The sequence below is a fragment of the Aspergillus chevalieri genome, chromosome 8 (assembly GCF_016861735.1).
Source record: "Aspergillus chevalieri M1 DNA, chromosome 8, nearly complete sequence".
Taxonomy (NCBI): domain Eukaryota; kingdom Fungi; phylum Ascomycota; class Eurotiomycetes; order Eurotiales; family Aspergillaceae; genus Aspergillus; species Aspergillus chevalieri.
Genome location: NC_057369.1, coordinates 1,653,429 through 1,674,020, shown reverse-complemented (window position 1 = coordinate 1,674,020; position 20,592 = coordinate 1,653,429). Strand labels below are relative to the sequence as shown.

Here is a 20,592-nt window from a genome sequence, read left to right as displayed (position 1 = left end):
GACGGAGGAAATCCAGGCGGAGTAGCGTTAAGCATAAAAACAAAAACTCCGGATGGATAGGTGGTGGTTGGTGGGTATTGATAGTGGTGGTGGTGGAGGGAAGAAAAGGTGGAAGAAGCGAAGACGCGCAAGGCAAGGTTTTACAGGCTAAATTTGCCTGGGCGGGGAGCATTGTGAAGGGGCTAGCGCCAAAAGCCCTCGGCGCAGAGAGCAGGAAACGGCGACCATTGTCGCGCAACGAAATGCAAAAATCACTGTGAGGATATACAGCTGGTGATAGACTCGGATGATATAAAAGTTTCCTCCTTGGTGATGATCGCGCCGACGCGGCGGTCCGGCTTTTTGTTTCTGCGTCCAGCGACGACGGATTAATACTATTTCCCACCGGCCCAGAACTCGAGTGGTCGGCGGAGAGAAGAGATGAGCTTCGATAACGAGACGGAGGGTAGGAGGATAGATGGTCCGGAGGTTGCAAGTCAGGGTGCCTGGAATCTGAGGGAACTCCGGCTGGTGTGGTCTCGCCGTGTATACGGATGAAGCCTGGGATGAGGAGGGAAAATGCTTGTCGGTCTGATATCGATGGCTTCTCAGAATCTTGGCTTCGAGAAAACTCTTTCTTTACTGGTATTTGCCCAGCTATCGCTAGAGTTGTCTGATGCTGCGATATCACGGATTTCCCTTTTGGGACGTGAATGAAGCCATCGCGATGATCCCAGGCCCAGTGCATCACCAACAACGATGCTGAAACTTTCAATGCTAGAGAGATGTTAACCGCTTTTTCTACAGGAATAAGAGATCTTTTTTTTTTTCTTTTCTTTCTTTCTCTTCCTTTGGCTGCTATGTTTGAAGCTATGCCGGGATATTACTGCCACCAAATTCAGGCATCAATTGTATTCTAGTGTCCAATTCAGACAGACCTCATAGTACAAGTGCGAGCAGAGATTGATTCCAAATAACTAATTCATTTCACGCGTTCGAGGGCTCTTCTGGACCAACTGCCTTCCCAAGGAAATGGACCTCTGACCCCGTTACGACCTAACTTTCAAGTCGATATCAGAAGCTACTCCACTTTGCCAGCCATGACCAGAACTTCACGCATACTCCAAATGGAAGGTTTTTACAGAGACCGTCGGGCATACTGTCGTTCAAATGAAAGGCGCACGGTCATTGCGATAGACAGACTGACATCAGCCGCGATGAGAAGACTCGTGCTCACAGTGTGCAGACTAATCAGGCCAAGGCTAGAATTGATCCTGCAATGTTTCATCAACCCCGACGCGTGGTTACCAGGGACTAGGCACCTGCCATTACATTGCATGGAACAGAATCTCTTTAATTCGGGACACCTAGTTACAAAACTTATGGCGTACTTGTATTCTATACGGCAAATGGTCAAAATATAACGATATCGTAGAATATCAGCCAACAAGCCGATTCAAGTGCTCGCACTCTTGACTCACACCGGGCCGGACAGACCGGGGGTATCCGCAAGCCGAAGCGACTCCTGATAGCGGATAGCCACCGGGACTAAGAGCCTCTGAACACTCCACAACGGGGGCGGTCCGCTGGCCACTTTTTCCCTGTCCGAGAAGTATTTCTGTTTCGGGTCAAGTGCACGCGCCAAGAAGCGGGTCTGGCCGTGACGGGTTGGGATAGATTAACCTAATTGGTGGCTGTTTGGGCCAGTAACAGATTTTTCTATAGGAGTACTCGTATGGCGTGCAGAGCGGGCTATGTTGATTCGATTCATTATCGCAAGGTTACATGAGGATTGGCAATTGTATGCGATAAACGTCTATCTCGGAGTGTTATGGCGCAAAAGTGTGCTTGTCAAGATCTCGGAGCTGCTTCTTAATAGGCCATTTTACCCGCCAATAACAACCAAAATACGCCGGTGAAACAACTACTGCAAGTACAGCACTGTGCATACAGTTTGACTAAGAACACTCCAATCTGCCAATAGAAACTAATATATAGACAGTGGCACTGCTAACTTAATTTTCAGGCTATGCTGTTTGGAGTTAGTGCTTTTAGAATTTGATATTGTGCTCTGCGATGACCATTGTATGGTCTAAGAGTGGTTGGAAGAGAATTTGGGGTTTGAAATGTAATATAGGCCAGTGTGAAAGTACAGTACTTACACGAGTAGTATTGTATACGTACGCAAAACTAGGGCTTCCAATAGCGGCTATCTTGTGACCTGACAGAATTGCTCAAGGTAGCTATCACCTGAGCGGAATGACACCACATAACACTGTAGGGTAGATAGCTTACTGCTGTGTTTGGATACTCTGTACTATTCTACTTTTCTGACTTAGTCCCGGTGAAAGTACCACTAGCTACTCCGTACACCCATTTCAAACCAATACGGATACTTATGCCCTAACCCCAAGCTTAGCTAGTGGCCCCACCACGGCAACCTACGCATTCTTATCCCCAGAATCAGTCAGTCCCGTCAAATTCAAGATGTGACAGTATCTACCCGTATACAAGGACCATCCTGTCAACAAATACTTGGTCAACGTAGTTATTACTCAATCAGTTAGTCACACCCAGTATCGACCCTCCCCCCGTCTATAACCGACCGTCATGAAAATATGGATGTCTCTCTCTTACTCTGCAAACCCACCAGACAAACTCTAAAGTAGCGCTAACCGCTAGAGTCCGTTCGCATAGTGGGTCACTTTCCCGGTTTCACCCATCCACCGTTTGATTGGCCGGTGGGGACCGCTGACCGCCTCCACCGAGATCGACTTTCTGCCCCTCCCACATGACTGCACTAGTCCGTAATGGGGTTAGCGCCGGCACCGCTGCAGCCGCCCCCAAGGGAGTAGTCGGTGACGACATTGTGCAGTATTCAATACAGAAAGAGAACTGGTTTGGAGAATGCTTGATAGCAATGATTTCATGAGAGGAAGAACTGGGAATAGAACTGACGCGAATAAAGGCGAATTGATACAGTCAGCATAGAACCGTCAAGCAGGTTACTTTTACTTTTGTAAGTGACACTTTTCTTTTTCTCTTTGGTGCGTCCCGGTAAAATACTCCGTACAGATTTTACCTAACACCAACCACTATCATGACCAAACAAAAAGACAAATCGTGTAACGCTGATGCTGCATACAAAGAAAAAATTTGATTGTACGTTTGAATGGACGGTTCTTGTGGCTTGCATAGAACACGGAAACAATTTCTAGAAGGTTAGCGAGATCAGGGACCGTGGTCGAGCAAGGTACACTATGTATTCATGTGAGTGAGTCTACCTTTTTGCACTTTGTATACATGTACGGAGCTTTACTTGTATTGATGGGGTATCTCCCACTAAATTCTAATCCAAAGAGGCAATCCGCCCGCGGCCCCAGAGTTTCGTAACAGGATCCATAGGGCGAAGCGAGATACGGAGTACGAAGACTCCAGATAGAGGTGCATATTGGTACAGAACAGCGCACAGGGTGTGTATACCAAACCTGCACAATATGGAGAGCTGAAAGCTGCATGCTCTTCCCAGATTGACGTTGCTGCTGTCTCTCACCGGCATCACAGAATCTCATATACCGCGTATATATCGGGCTGTGGCTGTGGTCAGACCACTGGACTGTAATGGACTGTACCACAGTCGTACAAGCCTCTTCATCAGCTTACTCAGATGACATTCCATCAGGTAAAGAAAAAGAATAGGAAGATGCTCTTACAGCATATTTTCATAGAATACATTCACAATTACTTAAAACAATTTCTCCCTGCTATGCACAGTACAGCATCCTCTGCCTGCGTTTTGCCCTATGCATTCCATTCTGACCATACAGTACAAGTACGGACACCCAGACACCCCAACCACGCAACACCCTTGCCGTGCCGTATTGTTACAATACAGTAAGCCCACACGGCGGTTCCGTTTCCCCCTCCCCAATTAGCCTGCCATTTATTCCTGGCGGTTCCTCGTTTTTCCTGTTCCCTTTTTTTTTTCTTTTTTTCTTTTCCCTTTTCTCTCTCTTCCTTCTTTCTTTTCTTCCTTCGTCACAGGGTTTGGTCGCAACTCTGCCTCGATATCGATCGCCTTTTTCCTTTCTTTTGGCCGCCACAGCCGGTTTTTGGTGTCCTGTCTCACGGCCGGCGCCAAACGGTGCGTAGGCTTTGGCCCCCCGAGTCCTCGTCCTTCCTGTCTATATCTCTCTACTACCCGCTGCTTTTAGCGTGATTGATCACTCCTGGCGACTGCCTTGGATGGCTCTCCTCGCTTCAGCCCTTTGAAACGCGCGTGATTCAGCTTAGCGACAACCTCCCGACCGGTTTCGCCTTTCGCATTGCGGTATATACCGCTTTTTTCGACGACGGATTTTTGTGAACTGAAGAATTTCGAAAGATACCAAAGATACCCCCTGTTTTTGTCATTTAACTTTTGCTCGTTTGGGAGTTGTTTCCTTCTTGTTGCAGTCGGTCCCGTCTTCTTTGCAGACGGACCGCACCTATACCCTGCCAATCCCGCCTTGACGGCTCTTTATGCTCTTCCCCGACAGGGCTTCCTGTTCGGTTGATCATAATCGTTTGTTTTCTGCCAACCGGTCTTTGAATCGGTTTATACCTGTTTGTTACTCTTGAAACCCGTTTGGGATTTTTACTCGTCGCGAACCGTCGCATGTTCCCCGTTCAGTAAACCGCGGAAATGCTTATCGATGGCGAGAAGTGGGCTTGTGAAGCTTGCGTCCGGGGTCACCGTGTCAGCAGCTGTCACCACAGTGGTATGTTCCTTCCTATAATCCTTCGAATCAATAGTTCCTGGGCTAACATGATGCATCATGCAGACCGTCCATTGACCCACATCAACAAAAAAGGCCGTCCAGTCTCTCAATGCGCTCACTGTCGCGGCCTACGCAAGTCACGTACAACCCACACAAAGTGCGAGTGTGGTGACAAAAAGAAGAATTGTCACAAGAATGACTCGGATCTCCACACCGCCGACAGGCGAGATCACAAGCGTGAGCATGTTGGTGTTGGTTCCCTGGTTCATATTTCTGATCTGAAGTTACAGAGGACTCCCGTCAGCGCTGTGGCTGCTGTCATGGCCAGCGCTGTATCTGTGCGCTGAAAAAGGAACACCATTTAGATCCTGTTCCGGAAACTGGCCTTCCCCCGGCACAGCCTACGATTTTGTCGGAATGCCCCAAGAAGCCTCAATTGACATCGACCAAGTCGGAGAGCACCCTCACCGTCTTCCGGGACGGTCACCACCATAAGCCACATCACAAGCATAACGACATGGCGCACAAGTGCGGTCTGCCTTATACCATTCCTCGTTCGCATACTTTCCATGCGCCGTCTGAGGTAACCCGCCGCTCGGTCGACCACTTGCCGCTATCGCAGTCAGCGATGATAGGGGAGAACCTTTCCTACCATCAGACCGATCAGCAGCAGCCTCCGCCGCCGCCGTCCTTCTTCGGGCCACCACGTCGTACCAAATCCGAACATGGTTCCCCCGAGAGTGCTCCCGTTTCGGCTGCTGAGGACCTTACGATATCTGTTCCGTCACTTGACATCTCGCCCTTCTTCCCTCCCCGAGCGGCCCCGGCTTCGCAGCAATCACCCTTAGAACAATCGAATGAGGCAGGCTCAGAACCGACCGCATTACCAGAGACAGACGAATTTGGCAAGACTCCTTTGAACCAAATTGTCACCAGCGTCCCGCCAGCCGACATGTTCCCGGGCTTTTCCACTTCGACGACCTCCCCGGTCTCCGGCATTGCGTTCCAAGACCCGTATCAGGAACCGTTCTTTGCGTCGCCTGATGCTGAGATTCCGGTGGGTAATGCCGGTTTCAATGCCCCGTCAGTCGATTGGTCCAGTTTCCCGCTTTATTCCTCGGACGCACCTGCTCCTACGAGTACTCAAGCTCCATCGTACGCGAGCTTCGATTACAACTCGATAGGCCCTAATTTTGCGGCACCATCGTCCTCGGGGGATATTTCGGAAGCAGACGAGTTTGGTCCACTGCCTGGCCTCGCCCACACTGGCAGCGATCTGCACAGTGTGAGTGAGGCTTCGGATATGGACCATTTGCGTCTCAGCTCGGCGTCGTCCTTTATCAGCATGCCACAGGCACAGCTTCTGGCGTCGAACAATCTGGACTCGATCAGCATCGACGACTTTTTGAAATCGGCCAACGAATCGACGGCGGCATTGGAGCATCAACTGCAGACCAACATTGGCATGGAGCAGAAGCCATTTCCGGATTCCTTTGCTACGTCGCAGCCACCAACATACCGCGAGGGAAATGAAAAGTCCGTCACGGCTGGTCCGAACATGGTCATGCCCACGACCTCGCCAACGGATCCTACATGGCCTACCACCCTGTTTGATTCAGGGCCGTCAATGGAAGACCCCTTCTACCCTCAGACGTGGACTCAATGATTGTTCTTGTTTCCTTTCTGTTTCTACTTTGCGGGGAAAATGATTGTCTGCGAGGCTAGCCGTCCTGTGTTTCACCACCTCCACACCGTCTTCACGACCTTGATGAGAGATGATGATAGATGCCTTGCGTACCTTTTAGCCTTCATCTTTAGATACAATTGGATATTGCTACTTACTTTGTACCGTTCTGTTTTTCTATATTCTGTACATTCAGGGTTCACACTTGTTTACGCTTATACTCGGGAACCGTTTGGGTATCTCACCTGCGCTGCTGCGTACCGATGTGCAACCTACGATGTGCCGAGTCCCGATTGCTGTTACCCAACGGCCCGCAACATCCTTTTCATCCAACTGCTTGTACAGTACACAAAGTACATACATAGGTAGAAGCGTACATATGCATGAATCATACATAGACGATCAATGCAATCTAGCGGTGAACTTGTCTTCTCTGTTCTTACATAGTCCCCACCTACTAGTATAGGGGTACGGCCAGACCTGTTCCGTTCCTCCCTTCAAAAAAAAGTACCAATTGCCCTCGAAATACTCCGTACCACATACCTCATGTACAGTAGCACGTAAATGACGACCTATGTACGGAGAAGCAACGCAAGGAAAACGACAAGCTTTCGTGGCAAAGGCTTGTTGCGACTTGGCTACGAAATGAAGGGTGTGGTATGTGCGTTTTTGTATCCCTTGATTAATCAGGTTGCGTTGGGTTGTACGAATGGTATTGTAATACGGGTATTTGAGACTGGGTTGAGCTGGGATCTGGCGGTGAATGGTTAAATGTCATGGAATATTCATCGGAGTAAGTGCAGGTGTATGTGTCGTGCTGTGTTATGGCGGTGCTTGGTTTGTTTGATTGTTGACTTGTCTTGGGATAGGGTTGTGGTTGGTTGGGCGTTTACTTAATATTTTATCTTCACTGTCATCAGTGAGTAGTGCAAATGTCAGTTTTGATATCCCTGTATAGCTTGGAAACTTGGCGATTCTTTATCGCCATCTTAACATGGAGATCTATATACAAGTGCAATGATTTATATACTTGTCTTCTGATACATGGGCCTAGTCTAGCCTTCGTTCTTATATTGACTCTTTGTCTATTTGATTACATTCTACACGAGCATTACTTCAAAGCCAACATCTTTTTGCTTGCCGTCCGTCCGCGGTAGTCAAGTTCTTGGTCGCTGGTGTCCGGTTTTCTTTCTGGATTGTGACCAGGTGGACGTTCGAAAAACGATAGATAACCTGGATTGTCTCAGAGGAATTTCTGTGATTACAACAGCCAACGCACTCTGTATTCACGTCCATTGTAAGTAGCAATAGGCTCTACCTTTCTAATTACTCACTGACTGGCAACTGTCCTTCAGGTGGTGACTAGCGAACATGGCAGGCTGACGCCCGATATTCCGTCCCTTGTAGAGTCCCAAGCAAGAAAGTCCGATTGATGACGCACGAGGCTAGCACAACTCTTTTAGTATATTACTATATATTTGACAGGTCTGGATAGCGTCATCAAGGATCCGCACTGGTGCTATGAAAAAAGGCATGGCAGTTGAAACTGGATCTGGAGCATTTGCCTTCCTTGAAAACAATGCAAGCATGTTCTCTGGCTTAGTTTCACTGTGCAAGTTCAGTCATGGCTGATGATTCTAGACAGTCAGCATATACCCTTCGCCATATATATACATGGAAATTGCGTTTCTATGCACTTGCTATCGTCAGTGGTTTCCAAGAGGTTCACAAAGGAACCACGGGGTGGCCTCAAGGTTCGAGATGAAGAGGCCGGATTTCTTGTCCTTTTGCGACCAAACCTTCACATAATGGCTTTTATTCAACTCTTATCCAAGCATAAGACCATACTTCCGGTCACCGCTACTAGACTTCATAAGCGAGAAGGGTTGGAGTACCACGGCTGTCGGGGACTCACCGTACATCTTGGATTCTCAGAGATTCTGGAACAGTTGAATATCAAACCAGGGAGTACAGGAGTCCTCTATTATTGACAATAATCACTTCATATGCTGTTAAAGAGAAGGATTCAGGGCAAGTGGACCCAGAGAGTTTCCTCTAGTAAGTCCGTGACCTGTTTGAGTAGGTATGGACATTATAAAGTGCAAGGCTGCTGCTAACGATGATACAGCTCGAACAAGAAGCTGGCGAATAAATGCGAACGGATCGATCTTCATGTCTATATGTCTATCAGATCCGGGATGATTTCTGATCAACACGCAGAGGCTGCGAACTACTCCACCTCGTCTGAGACCAGCCGTTAGGCCCTGCTTACACTGTGCACGAATAAAATCATCCGGATCCCCTTCAATTTCGAAAGTCAACCAGCCGTGGCCAACCTTCAAATCACTGTATACAGCAAGCATCCTCTGCAGCGATCCTCGCCGCGGCCGACTTCACGTTTAAGATCGGCACAACACGGCATAGCTTCCAGGCGAGCCGTACGAGTCGGTTATTAGTCCCAATAATTTTGGATATTAATCTTGTGTTTAAGCGAAACATTCATTACAGAACCAATTAGCATGACGGAGTCTAGTCGAAGCTTTTCAACTGTGTAATTCAATGTTTTGAAGACATTGTGGAAGCCTTGGGCTTCAATGGATAATACAGTTCATTCTCAAATTGTAAGCGCTTTCTCATTTGTCATTCAAAGCCCAAGCATACGTGCAGCTGGTGACGAAAGAGTTATAACTAATTGTTGACAAGAAAAACGTTTCAGTCTGCTCTTCCAGCAACAAATGAGGAACCTCCACCAGACGGAAGATTGCGAGCAGAATAACCACTGTCTCAGTACTTCGAATATGCTGACGCTCAGTTGCGGTACATCCTCTTCGACTTCAGTGTCGACAAGTCAAGCTTGAAAGTTCAGCATTCCCGTTCTGAGAAACCGAAGATCTGGTCAATTCATTGCACCAGCCATGATGAGAATATGTTTTCAATCCATCAAACGAGCAAGAGAAATTGCAGTTAGCACAGAAACACCACGTCAACCATCCCCAGTTGAAGAATTATGCGTTCGTGAGTCTGGCGACAGGCTAAAGAAATTCAACGTCCTTTATATTCCATTCTTGACGCCCGGCAAGGTGAAACCGACTAGCCTTATGTTTTTGCATGTCTACAGATGCCCGAATGGAAACTGAAGAAAGTTGTAGAGCAGGTATCGAAGACCAGGGGAACTCTTGCACAAGACCGCGGAGCACGGGGAGGAAGCTCCATCAGTCTCGACGCGGACCATAACTATATCATATCGTACTGGCCCAATGCTCCAGATTATGATGCGCTGGCCCGGCTGGAGGGACTACACGGAAACTGACAGACGGAGTATTGACACCCAGACGTCATTTGCGCATCTGGGTTTTCGTTGTGGTCAAAACCAAGCCTGAAAGGCATCTGGTATAAAGTATGCATGCGTAGGTCTTTGAGAATACCTGCTTCGTTATTTCCAATGCGCTGACCTATATTCTAGCGGTCGTCCACAAGTCCCGAAAGGGAGCTGGAAAGCAGTGATCAAAATTACAATTTCCCGATCCTAGCTTACCTAGCAAAGCGCTCAATTGAGGTTGATGATTGATCAGAGGTAGTATGTTATTGCTATCCTCCGCCGGATGTTTTGAGAGGGCATTTCTTTGCATCAGCCAGTCGCGGCGCAATGCACGAAGCCAATAGGGAGTTGGTATCAATACAAGGATGAAAGACATGGTATCTTCAAATCGATTTGGAAAGTAGAAGCTTCTCTCACCTTGGCTTATCCAAAGGAATGACACCAAGAATATGTGAGGACTTCAACCATTTCGCCGACAACATTTTGAAGAATTTGGGTCTATCGTGAAAACAAGAACTGAATCCAAACATCGCATGAACCCCTGCTTCTATCCCAATCGTCGCAGCAATCAAGTGAAGTGTTTCTGTTGCAGCCCTAGACCGGGCGCCCGAAGCGATGCTCTAGTTCTAGTACTCATACTAGTGGCTACTCCCTGCCGGAACACGCAATACTGTCGGACAACAGGAGGCCTAAGAGCTTTTCCGAACGAGGAAGAGCTCCTAGACAGTCACGGCCTGAGTAAATGAGCGAGAGTGCGACTCATTTCAGCTTCTCTGCGTCACGTCTTGCTTGATTGCTTCACCCGCACCCCAGATCTCTAGTCCGACCTTGTTTGGGCTTTTGGTCGAGGAGAAGTCTTAAGAATTGACAACGAACTTTTGCAGCCCACTCGATACCGACTAGCCCCATCATGCTGCCAAGCCAGGCACTCTAACCTTAATATGTCTATGAATCTAACAGGCAAGGTTCAAAGAATTTGTAGGGTGGTGGAAGCGGCAGGCATCTTCGACAATCGTACATTCCTCTTAGCTTGTGCCGGTCCTGTTCTCTGGTCTCCCTCCTTGAACTGGTCTGCAGGGATTATCCACCCGGGGGCAATGCTGAATTCGCGAGCAAGTGCACCGGTCTGTCCAATTCGGCGGATAGGCGGATCCGGCTCAGCTAATTTCTCCCCAAATGAGGGATTCCCAATCCTTTTCACGGATTCTACTGCCATGGCCTCAATGGAGGTTTATGGTCCCTTTAAAATGTTTGATCGTGCGCAGACCACGCAATGCATCATGTCATTGCTATTGACACTGTGATCGAGGCAGCTACATTGGTGCCGGAAGATGTACAACCAAGCCAAGTCTCAGACCGGGGCTCATCGCCAGCCCTTGGCAAGATTGTAATCTGGAAATCAACGGCAAAGATCTTCATGAAGATTCCAAGAAACGCACCCTGGGATCCTCCTATGACCTACTGACCGAAGCAATTGACTCAATTTGACACCCATTAATGTCGTGCATCATAGCTAGAATGAAGAGGGCTATTCGAATATACTGAAGCTGTAAATACCAAGTAAAGTGAACAAAATTAATGAAAATGAGCTTTAATATGACGGTATTGTAGACCGGGGCGGAACAACATTGATCCAGCTGAGCTCGGGCAGTCCGCCTACGTGATGTATCTGTCTCGGTGTCTTGCGTCGTCCGTCAATCCAAAAGATCTCATCTTTTACCAGCTTCTCACCCCCTCTTTTCTCCTTCTTACTCTGTCTTCTTCTACTCTACCTATCTTATTTCTGACCTCTGCCCACTACCGCCACGATGGGGTCTGATCCGCAGTACATCAAGTACCCCGACCTCTCTCTCGCCCAAGATGTCTTTCACCTCTCGAACCCATCGGCTCCCCAGGCAGTGCGCCAGACATCGCTTCAGAAGCTCCAACATGCCATCAAAGAGTACAAGATGGCTCCCTTCTACCGACACCTCGCACACCCCGTCGAAGGTATCCTGAACAACTCCGGTGAAGGCGTCCCCCAGCACCCGCACGTTTCGGGTACCACCAAGACCCTACTCGCTTCGAACATGCTGGCGTCACGGAATACGCCCCAGAAGATCGATTTCGCGTGGGACGAGGCACTGTACCAGTCGCTAGTTGAGGATAACAAAAAGGACCTGGAAACTTTCCAGAAGGAGGAAGATGAGGCAAAGGAGGCCGCTGGAGAGACGGAGGTGCTGGCCGCAGGAGGGAAGCGTGCTGAGTTCTGGGCGCGAGTAGGAGATAAGGTGAGATTTCAAGATATATTTTCGGTTTAGAGAAAGGGTGGTGGCAGATGGCTGACTCAAATGCAACGCCAGGACAAAGCAATCGAATCCCACGAAGAGCTTCTCGAGAAGATCACGCTCCTCGGAACCAAGATTGACCTCGTGCTGGCCATGATCCGGATCGGAATCTTTTTCGGCGACAAGGTATCTGTCAAGAAGAACATTGAGCGGGCCAATGCCCTCATTGAGGACGGTGGTGACTGGGACCGGAGGAATCGTCTGAAGGCTTACAAGGGATTGCACCTGCTTACCATCCGCTCGTACAACCTTGCCGCTCCTCTCCTCCTTGACAGCTTGTCGACATTTACGAGCTACGAACTCTGCAGCTACTCCGCCCTCGTGATCTACTCGGTTCTTGCGGGCTCGTTGTCTCTGAAGCGTGTGGACTTTAAAGAGAAGGTTGTTGATGCGGCAGAGATTAAGGCTATTTTGGGCTCTGGCGAGGACCGTTTGGCTGCTTTGACGGGCGAAATCTCTTCTGGGCCTAGTGCCGAAGACGAGGAGATGAAGGATGCTACCGCCCAGCGGACAACCACAGGACCGGCCCAGACTGCCATTAACCTCACCACGTTGGGAACCGGCTCAGGCCAGCAGGCTGAGGCCGAGGAACCCGTGGATTTTTCTCCGCTCGCAAACCTGGTCAACAGTCTCTACAACGGCAACTACCAATCGTTCTTCCGGGCTTTGGCAGCCGTGGAGGACAACTTCCTGACCAAGGATCGGTACTTGTACGAGCACCGCGCTTGGTTTGTGCGGGAGATGAGACTGCGCGCATACCAACAGCTGCTTCAAAGCTACCGGGTGGTAGGATTGAAGACCATGGCTAGCGACTTCGGTGTTACCATTGACTACTTGGACCGGTAAGTCTTTGTTCTATCCGTCGTCACGGTGAACTCTAACTGAATCTCCTCTAGGGATCTCGCCAAGTTCATCGCCAGCGACCGTATTGCATGCACAATTGACCGTGTCAACGGCATTATCGAGACGAACCGACCCGACTCCAAGAACAAGCAGTACGCGGATGTGGTGAAACACGGTGATGCCCTGATCACCAAGCTTCAGAAGTATGGCCAGGCTGTGCGGTTGCGGGGAAGCGAACGGAGCTAGAGGGATAATGGTTGCATAGCATGTTATTTTCCATTGATCTTCTAATGCCATGTTGGTCCATGACTTTGGGAATTGAATGATTGAGGATTTCCGTTGTCGATGTCCGCTGTTCCCTATGTGTTAGACAAAAGCATGCGAGACTGCTCATATCTTAAAGTACATTTAATGCGATACACTATGACTCGAGGCAGAGCCTGTACCTGGACAAATCGTAGTTGCATTGAGTTAGGTACATGACTAGGACGTGGTTAAGGAGGCATAAACGCGTTACATTAGCACTGCACGCCTACTCGGAGTACCGATAGAATCTTCGCCCAAATCTGAGCTCCCTACCCATCCCCACTTTGAGTCATATGATAAGAACGAATCAAACTTACCTTCGGGCCACCCAAAAATCACCTGACCAGTGGCGTTTGGGTGGCCCGAAGTCAGAAAATTATGTAATAAACGCTCGGCCAATGAACGCTCTCCATTTCGTACCGCTTTTTCTCCACCAAAAGTCCGCAAGAATTTTCTCTGCTTCTGCTTCATTCCACAGTACTTTCAAAGTACTTAAAATGGCGAAATTCTTGGAAAACAGCCGGTGGTACCAGGCATACAAGGAGCTAGCCTCTCAGGGCAAGCTCCAGCTGCCAGAATATGAACAAGTGAGTGATAATCATTGCAATCTGCAAGTATTTTGAAAGTGCTTATGAAGTACTTAGAATGAAAATGGGGAGTTTCTGGTGAAACCAGGCGAGTTGTTTTGTCGTTACCCAGACTGTGATAAGCGAACTGTGAGTAGAAGCTGAGTTTAAAGTACTTATTAAGTACTTACAGATGAACAGACAGAATTCTCAAAAACAGTTAATCTTCGCTGGCACCTCAAACACCATCGAGATGTTCAAATTGCAAATAGTGGCACTGGTCGCTTTAAGCAAGTGGAAAAAGATATGACAAATGGTAAGGACTTCCAAAGTACTTTAAAATTACTTCAAACACATTCTGAATTAATACTTACAATGTTGTATTGCTCAGCCTGGTATAAAGAACTTGTGGAGAGCAACCAAATCATGGATGAGAGTAAGGATGAAGAGCAGTCCAAGGAGGACGACCAAGAGCATCAAAAGCCATATGTGCCATGGAGAAAGGATCTGATGGATGTAAGTACTTTCAGGATACTTACAAAGTACTTATTTAACTAACATTATTAGATCAATCGCATCAAAGTCCGAGCAATTGCTAAGGCTCTTGGGGTGTTTCCTTGTGATGCATGTCAAGAAGCTGGTATTAGTAAGTAAATTTATCCAAAGTACTCTAAAAGTACTTTCTGATAATCTTTTAGGTTGCCTCTCAGACATGAACATATGCACTATCGTTATGCATCATTTTGATCTTAGAAGTCCTGAGGAACTTGAACAGATGGGTCTCAATGCTACTAATTCAAACTGAAAAGTATTTAATGATGATTATGAGATTCAGTGAAAACATACATTCTCTTTATATTAAAGGCATCAATCTAGTATATATATTTGAGAAGGGAAAGATTATTAATAATTTCTTTTTGATTAATCAAGGATCTAGTTCTAGCTGTTGACGCTGTTTCTGTTTTTCTAATAATTGAATCTTTAACTCCTCAAGTTTTATAGCTTGTTGAAGCTTTTGTATCTCAGAAGTATTATCTGAAATTGATAGTTAGCATAAAAAAGTACTTGACAAGTACTTTATATCTTACCTTGCTCTTTGGTTTTCTTTCTGCTGTAAGATTAATGAGTATAGACAACATTAATAAAGTACTTTATTATTACTTACTGAGGCTTTGAAGTTGTTACCCTGCCTGTACTGGTGCCTTGCGACTCTAATTCAAGAATCTCAAGATCTAAGTCACTTTCAGAATGGCACTGTTGAGTTGCACTTTGTTGATGATGCTTTCTTTTCTCTTTATACAGAAAGTCAGTGATATAATGATATGAAATGCACACTTAAAGTGCTTTAGAAGTACTGCATAAGTATTTACCTGCTGATTTGATATGCCGGCGATATGAATCTGTTACAGAACTCACTGTATCAGCCTCACGTGATGATACAGAGTTAAGACAGGCTCATTGGATAACAGCTCATGGAGAATATGCAAGAAGGAACAGGGATCAAATTGATATTCGGCGTGTTGGCACCTGATGATCACGTGTTTCACGTGATATGCAAGGAGTATACTAATATACAAGACGGATGTTATACCATCAGCCTGGTATAGGTATACAAGTATACTATGAAAACATCATACCAGGAAAAGGGAGGATATATAAGAACACTCATTCATGTACTTAGCTTAGTTCTTCGCGATCAATACAAGTCAATCAGCATTGGTTACCTTCTAGTTTCTGACTCGTCCGCACTTAACCAACAACCCAGTATACGTACTCGGTTGGCCTTGTTTCTCCATTCGATTACCTTTACCGTTTCTACTTGTTGATTATCTTACGGAGCCTGGAGGGGGCGATATACCCATCAACGCATACGACATACCGGACCGGACCCGGAGGGGCATTGAGCATACGATTACTTGGGAGACACTTAGGGTAAGTGTCCAGTCTCGAAATACAACTAGCTAGAACCCTAGGTACGACACGAGAGAAGCCAGGTTGTGACAGAATCCTCAAGTGTATTCTGGTGATACTGATGATGAACGCCCTTTTCTTTCCAACTCTTATATTGACTGATGTCCTGTACATCTAGACCCCAAGAACTAGTGATATATTAGACAAATATTCATAATATGTTAGAGAGATACTTGCATTTTTATTGCTTGAAGCAAAGTCAGATGTTTGCCATACTGGTTGGATTTATTATGAGTTTGTTCAACAGCATTGGTATCTTTCTCAGCAGCATTCCAAGCTGATGCTGAGATTAATGAACAGGCTCTATTCAAACCAGATGCAATCATAGGGGATCCCTTGTGAGTAGCCCATCGTTGAATATGTGGATCTTCATATTCTATAAGAGGGTGTAATGGGCCGAAGCCTTGCTATCTAATATATAGATATGTACAAAAGAACTCGTTGGGGAAAGGAAAGAAAGAAAGAAAGACACGCTGGCGGTGGATTTATATACTCGTGATCAGGTGATCTACGATCACCTGACTTCGGCACGCTCTTGTGAATAGCTTCAATCGAGAACCATTTATGGTTCGAGGTGCCTTTCGGGCCTAGCCCGTTACATTACCCCCCTCCTCGTCGCCTCCGCGATCGCCCCCCGGCGTGGGGTGGCTCATTTGGTATACTCAAGGCCGATTGGATAACAATCCCATTCATCGTTTTGTAGGTTTCCCAGTCATCCAATGCTATGGTATCCTCCATGTTCCTTGCATCGTTCCATTCCGGTTCCTGCCAGCCAATGTATTTGACTAAAAACTCATGTCTTTCGCCTCGTCCCCACCGTCGAAAACGCTCATCTAGTATTCGTTCGACCATATATTCTTCATTCCCATTGATCATTTCTGCAGGAGGTTGGTAGTCATCTTTCCGTTGGCTAGGGAAGGGATCCATTGCCGCTGGGCGGAGGAGCGCTGTATGAAACACGTCGTGGATTGTGCCTGGTGTGTTGAGGCGGTAGGCGTGGGATCCAATCTTTTCCAACACAGTAAATTTTGCCTGCCTGCTTCCCAGTTTCTTGCTAGGGCGTTCTGTTTGTATATTGCGCAGGTCAAGCCAGACTTTCTGCCCAACCTGGTATTCAGGGGCGACATCTCTTCGACGATTGGCATAGTCTTCTTGTTTCTGTTGGGCAACAGCAAGTTCTGTTGTGGCAATGTCAAGAGCTCCCCTTAGCTTGGCTGCAATTCGTTCACCTCGTTCACGCATGGTGCCCAGGTCTGGTGCTGAAAGGTTGATTTCAACATCCTCTTCTAACTGAAAGGGATCAACGTGGTAGCCGTGGTCAAGGAAGAATGGACTGACACCTGTGGAGGCAGCATCCCGGCTGCATATTGCAAGCTGTGCCATTGGTAGCAATGACGCCCAGTTTGATTGTGTGTGGTCACAGAATGAGCGCAAGAATAGTTCAAGAGTAGCATTCATTCGCTCAGTTTGGCCATCGGTTTCAGCATGGTAGGCAGTCGATAATTGTCGTTTGATCCCCAGTAGCTCACAAAAACGCTTCCACATCTCATTGGTGAATTGTCTTCCTCTGTCTGATACAATACTGGCTGGAATGCCATGGTAACCAATGAAACTCTGAATAAGCTTCTGTGCTACTGTGTAGGTGTTGATCTTCTCACAGGGTACAGGGATGACACCTTTTCCAAGGCGATCGACAATAACCATAATGTTTTCATAACCATTCGAAGTTGGTAACTTCTCGATGAAGTCAATCGCAATATACCTCCATTTTCGGTCTGGAATTGGTAGAGGCTTCAGTAGGCCTTGTCGGCGGTCTCTCCATACATTGTTGGCACTGCATTTGTCACAGTTCCGTACAAATCGTCTGACATCCTCAGAGATTGCAGGCCAGTAGACCCTTCGTGCCAGGATAGCATACATTGCGCTCCTCCCTGGATGGCCTGTAAGTACCGAGTCATGTGTTTCTTGTAGCAACCTTGTCCTCAAAGATTCAATGTCAGGGACCCATCGCCGGCCTCGGTAGCACAAGCGGTTGTTCAGTTCAATTGAGCATTCTGAGATTGAGGCTTTGATCCCCAGTTCACATGGGAATTGAGGTGCTCCCACTTGCACTGCTTCTCGTATACGACCGTACTTTTCATCTAGTGGCTCTACCCGAGCCCAATGCTCATCAAGAGTCATATCCAGTAGTTCTTCCAACGATGGTTGCTCACTATTGAGGTTGGTAGGTTCGTTCGCCTGTTCATATCCTTGAGGTGTGCTTGGCTCGCTGTTATAGGGCTCCGTGCCGACTGGTGCTAGAAGGATCCGGGACACATTGATAGGATGGGGTTCTTCAACTAGTCCTCTTTTGCTGCTTCCTTCAACTGGTCCGTCCTTGAGGATCTCAGGATCGAATAGTCGTTGTTCGCGATGCTTTAGCCGTTCATCACCCAATGCAGGAACATCCTGCTCTCGTCGAGACAGTGCATCAGGGCGCCCTGCGAGCTTCCCTGGTCGGTAATGAAGTGTGAAGTCATATCGGCTCAATAGATCTGCCCATCTCATCTGTCTCTCATTCAGTCGTCTCATGGTAGTAAAATAACGGAGATTGCGATGGTCTGTCAGTATCTGGAAATTTACCACTGATATGAGCTCTGATTCCCACTCTTTCAATGCGTTGATGATCGCCAAAAGTTCCTTGTCATGAATCTGGTAGTTGCACTCTGCAGGAGTGTTTTTCTTGGAAAAGTACGCACAAGGTCGTAATACACCATCATCATCATACTGTGAAAGTACGCCACCAGTGGCCCACCCTGATGAGTCAGTCTCAACGACAGTCTCGCGGTCTGGATCAAATTGCATGAGGATCGGTGCCGTTGTAAACATCCTTTTTAACTGTTGGAAGCTTTCTTCGCATTTATCATCCCACACAAAGGGTTTATCTTTTTGAGTCAACGCTGTTAGTGGAGTTGTAAGTTCAGAATAGTTTCGGATGAAACGTCTGTAGAAGTTCGCAAATCCCAAAAATGACCTGACACCTTTCACAGTGGTAGGGGCAGCCCAGTTCATGATTGCTTCAACCTTTGCTGGATCCATGCTGACACCTTTTCCTGCCTCAATAATGAATCCTAAATATTTTGTTGACTTCACTTCAAATTCGCATTTATCAATATCAATCTGTAAGCCGGCCTCTTGGAGACGGCCTAATACTTTGCGGACATGCTCTTGATGCTCTGGCAATGTCCCATCTGTAAATATCAAGATGTCATCGAGGTAAGCAGAAGCGAATTCATCTAGGAAATCTCGTAGGACCCAATTGACATAGCGTTGGAAGGTGCTCGGTGCATTGGCTAGTCCAAATGGTGTTACAAGCCATTCAAACAGCCCAAATCGAGTTCGGAATGCAGTCAACCATTCATCGCCGGCAGCGACACGAATCTTGTGAAAAGCAGCAATAACATCCAACTTGGTGAACCATTTTGCTTTCCCAATTCTTTCCAATGTTTCATTAATTAGTGGTAGGGGGTAGCGGTCCTTCTTTGTAATGGCGTTCAGTGCTCGGTAGTCAACACAAAATCGCAAGCCTCCACCAGGTTTCTTGACAAGCAATACGGGTGCTGCAGCAGGCGAATTGCTAACACGTATGAAGTTCTTTTCCAACAACTCTGTCAATGTCTTCCGTAGCACGAGCAGTTCATCCCTTGACATATTATAAAGGGGGCCCCATGGAGGTTCAGGGGTCGTTCCATCAGCATTCTTATTGAGTTCAATCTTATGGTCGATGTTTGGTCCTCGATGTGGTGGTTGCTTGTCAGCTTCCTTCCGGTCAAATACTGATAGGAATTTATGGTAATGAGGTGGTAGTTTGGTGCGGGGGTCTGTCGGCAATTTGGGTCGTAATGCTTTCTCAATATCCTTTAAACTTGCGGCGAAAATCTGTACACTGCTGTCCTTTTTCTTTTGTCGGTTCCATAGTGCAAAAGCGTTCGCCCCAATGGGCTGGATATCCATTCGTGGTTGATCTTCCATGCTGCTAACAACAATGCCATTGGTGAAGCGCAATTTCGGGCCATTCGGGTCGATAAACACTTGTTGGTCGTCTATCCATGCGAGGCCTAAAATCATGTCGAGTCCCCTACCCAGTTTAGGAACGACATACAGCCATGCAGTGTTTTGGTGGTTTCCCCCACGTTCAATGAGATTTTCGCTACTTCCTTTATACAATCATCTGTTGGGCCCTTGTAGTCATCGATAGCTCGTGGTTTGATGGTCACACGCTCCAGTTGATGTTTTCGGGTAAAATTCTCAGAAACCATACCATATGTAGTACAACCGGTGTCCACTAAAGTTCTGCTGACCTGTTCTCCATTGACTAATGCAGATACTCTGAATTCAGGTCTGTCAAACTTGACTCTTTTTCGGAAGTCGTTCCACTCCTTCTGAAGGTCTATCTGAGCTGTTGGGGCCGGTCGCCACGTAGGTAGATCCATCAACTGTTTGTGACGCTCCTGCGAGAGACTTTTCGCAGGAGCTATTCTTTTCCCAACTGTGTTTCTCTGGGGCTCCTCTCATCTTCATCATTCTCCAACTTTGGAGCAACCTGGGTCTTTGAAACGTGTGTGCGTTGGGGTGCATTGTACGGGCATTTGCTTATGAAATGGCCTGATGCCCCACAGCGAATACAGAGGTTCTGCTCCTTCCTTGCATTTATTTCCTCACTGGGGACCCATTTGGCAGTCTGTCGCGGACGGTGGCGGGAGATAGTGGGTGTCCAGTCCATTTGGTCGCCTTGTGGGGTGGTCACTGGTGGTGCCGGGTTGGTGTTGAAGCTTGATGGGTTGGGATTATTGGCCCG

At 47.3% G+C, this 20,592-nt stretch overlaps 5 protein-coding genes across 5 annotated transcripts; 3 read left to right on the top strand and 2 right to left on the bottom strand.

Annotated features, from left to right (window-relative positions):
• Positions 1 to 4,663: 4,663 nt before the first annotated feature.
• Positions 4,664 to 6,405, top strand: ACHE_80555A (uncharacterized protein; the record flags this gene model as incomplete). The annotated part of the gene is made up of 3 exons (XM_043283938.1): positions 4,664 to 4,739; positions 4,803 to 4,976; positions 5,030 to 6,405. 3 exons carry the CDS (start codon positions 4,664 to 4,666, stop codon positions 6,403 to 6,405), a joined length of 1,626 nt encoding a protein of 541 aa, XP_043141168.1.
• A 4,304-nt stretch (positions 6,406 to 10,709) lies between these two features.
• ACHE_80554S (uncharacterized protein) lies at positions 10,710 to 10,958 on the bottom strand (the record flags this gene model as incomplete). The annotated part of the gene is made up of 1 exon (XM_043283937.1): positions 10,710 to 10,958. The coding sequence occupies one exon, from the start codon at positions 10,956 to 10,958 to the stop codon at positions 10,710 to 10,712; it is 249 nt and encodes an 82-aa protein (XP_043141167.1).
• A 592-nt stretch (positions 10,959 to 11,550) lies between these two features.
• ACHE_80553A (proteasome regulatory particle lid subunit RPN7) lies at positions 11,551 to 13,158 on the top strand (the record flags this gene model as incomplete). The annotated part of the gene is made up of 3 exons (XM_043283936.1): positions 11,551 to 12,012; positions 12,085 to 12,911; positions 12,966 to 13,158. 3 exons carry the CDS (start codon positions 11,551 to 11,553, stop codon positions 13,156 to 13,158), a joined length of 1,482 nt encoding a protein of 493 aa, XP_043141166.1.
• Positions 13,159 to 13,715: 557 nt separating this feature from the next.
• Positions 13,716 to 14,589, top strand: ACHE_80552A (uncharacterized protein; the record flags this gene model as incomplete). The annotated part of the gene is made up of 6 exons (XM_043283935.1): positions 13,716 to 13,805; positions 13,863 to 13,934; positions 13,986 to 14,100; positions 14,176 to 14,300; positions 14,352 to 14,430; positions 14,483 to 14,589. The coding sequence occupies 6 exons, from the start codon at positions 13,716 to 13,718 to the stop codon at positions 14,587 to 14,589; spliced, it is 588 nt and encodes a 195-aa protein (XP_043141165.1).
• Positions 14,590 to 16,355: 1,766 nt separating this feature from the next.
• ACHE_80551S (uncharacterized protein) lies at positions 16,356 to 19,862 on the bottom strand (the record flags this gene model as incomplete). The annotated part of the gene is made up of 1 exon (XM_043283934.1): positions 16,356 to 19,862. The coding sequence occupies one exon, from the start codon at positions 19,860 to 19,862 to the stop codon at positions 16,356 to 16,358; it is 3,507 nt and encodes a 1,168-aa protein (XP_043141164.1).
• Between the last annotated feature and the right edge of the window lie 730 nt (positions 19,863 to 20,592).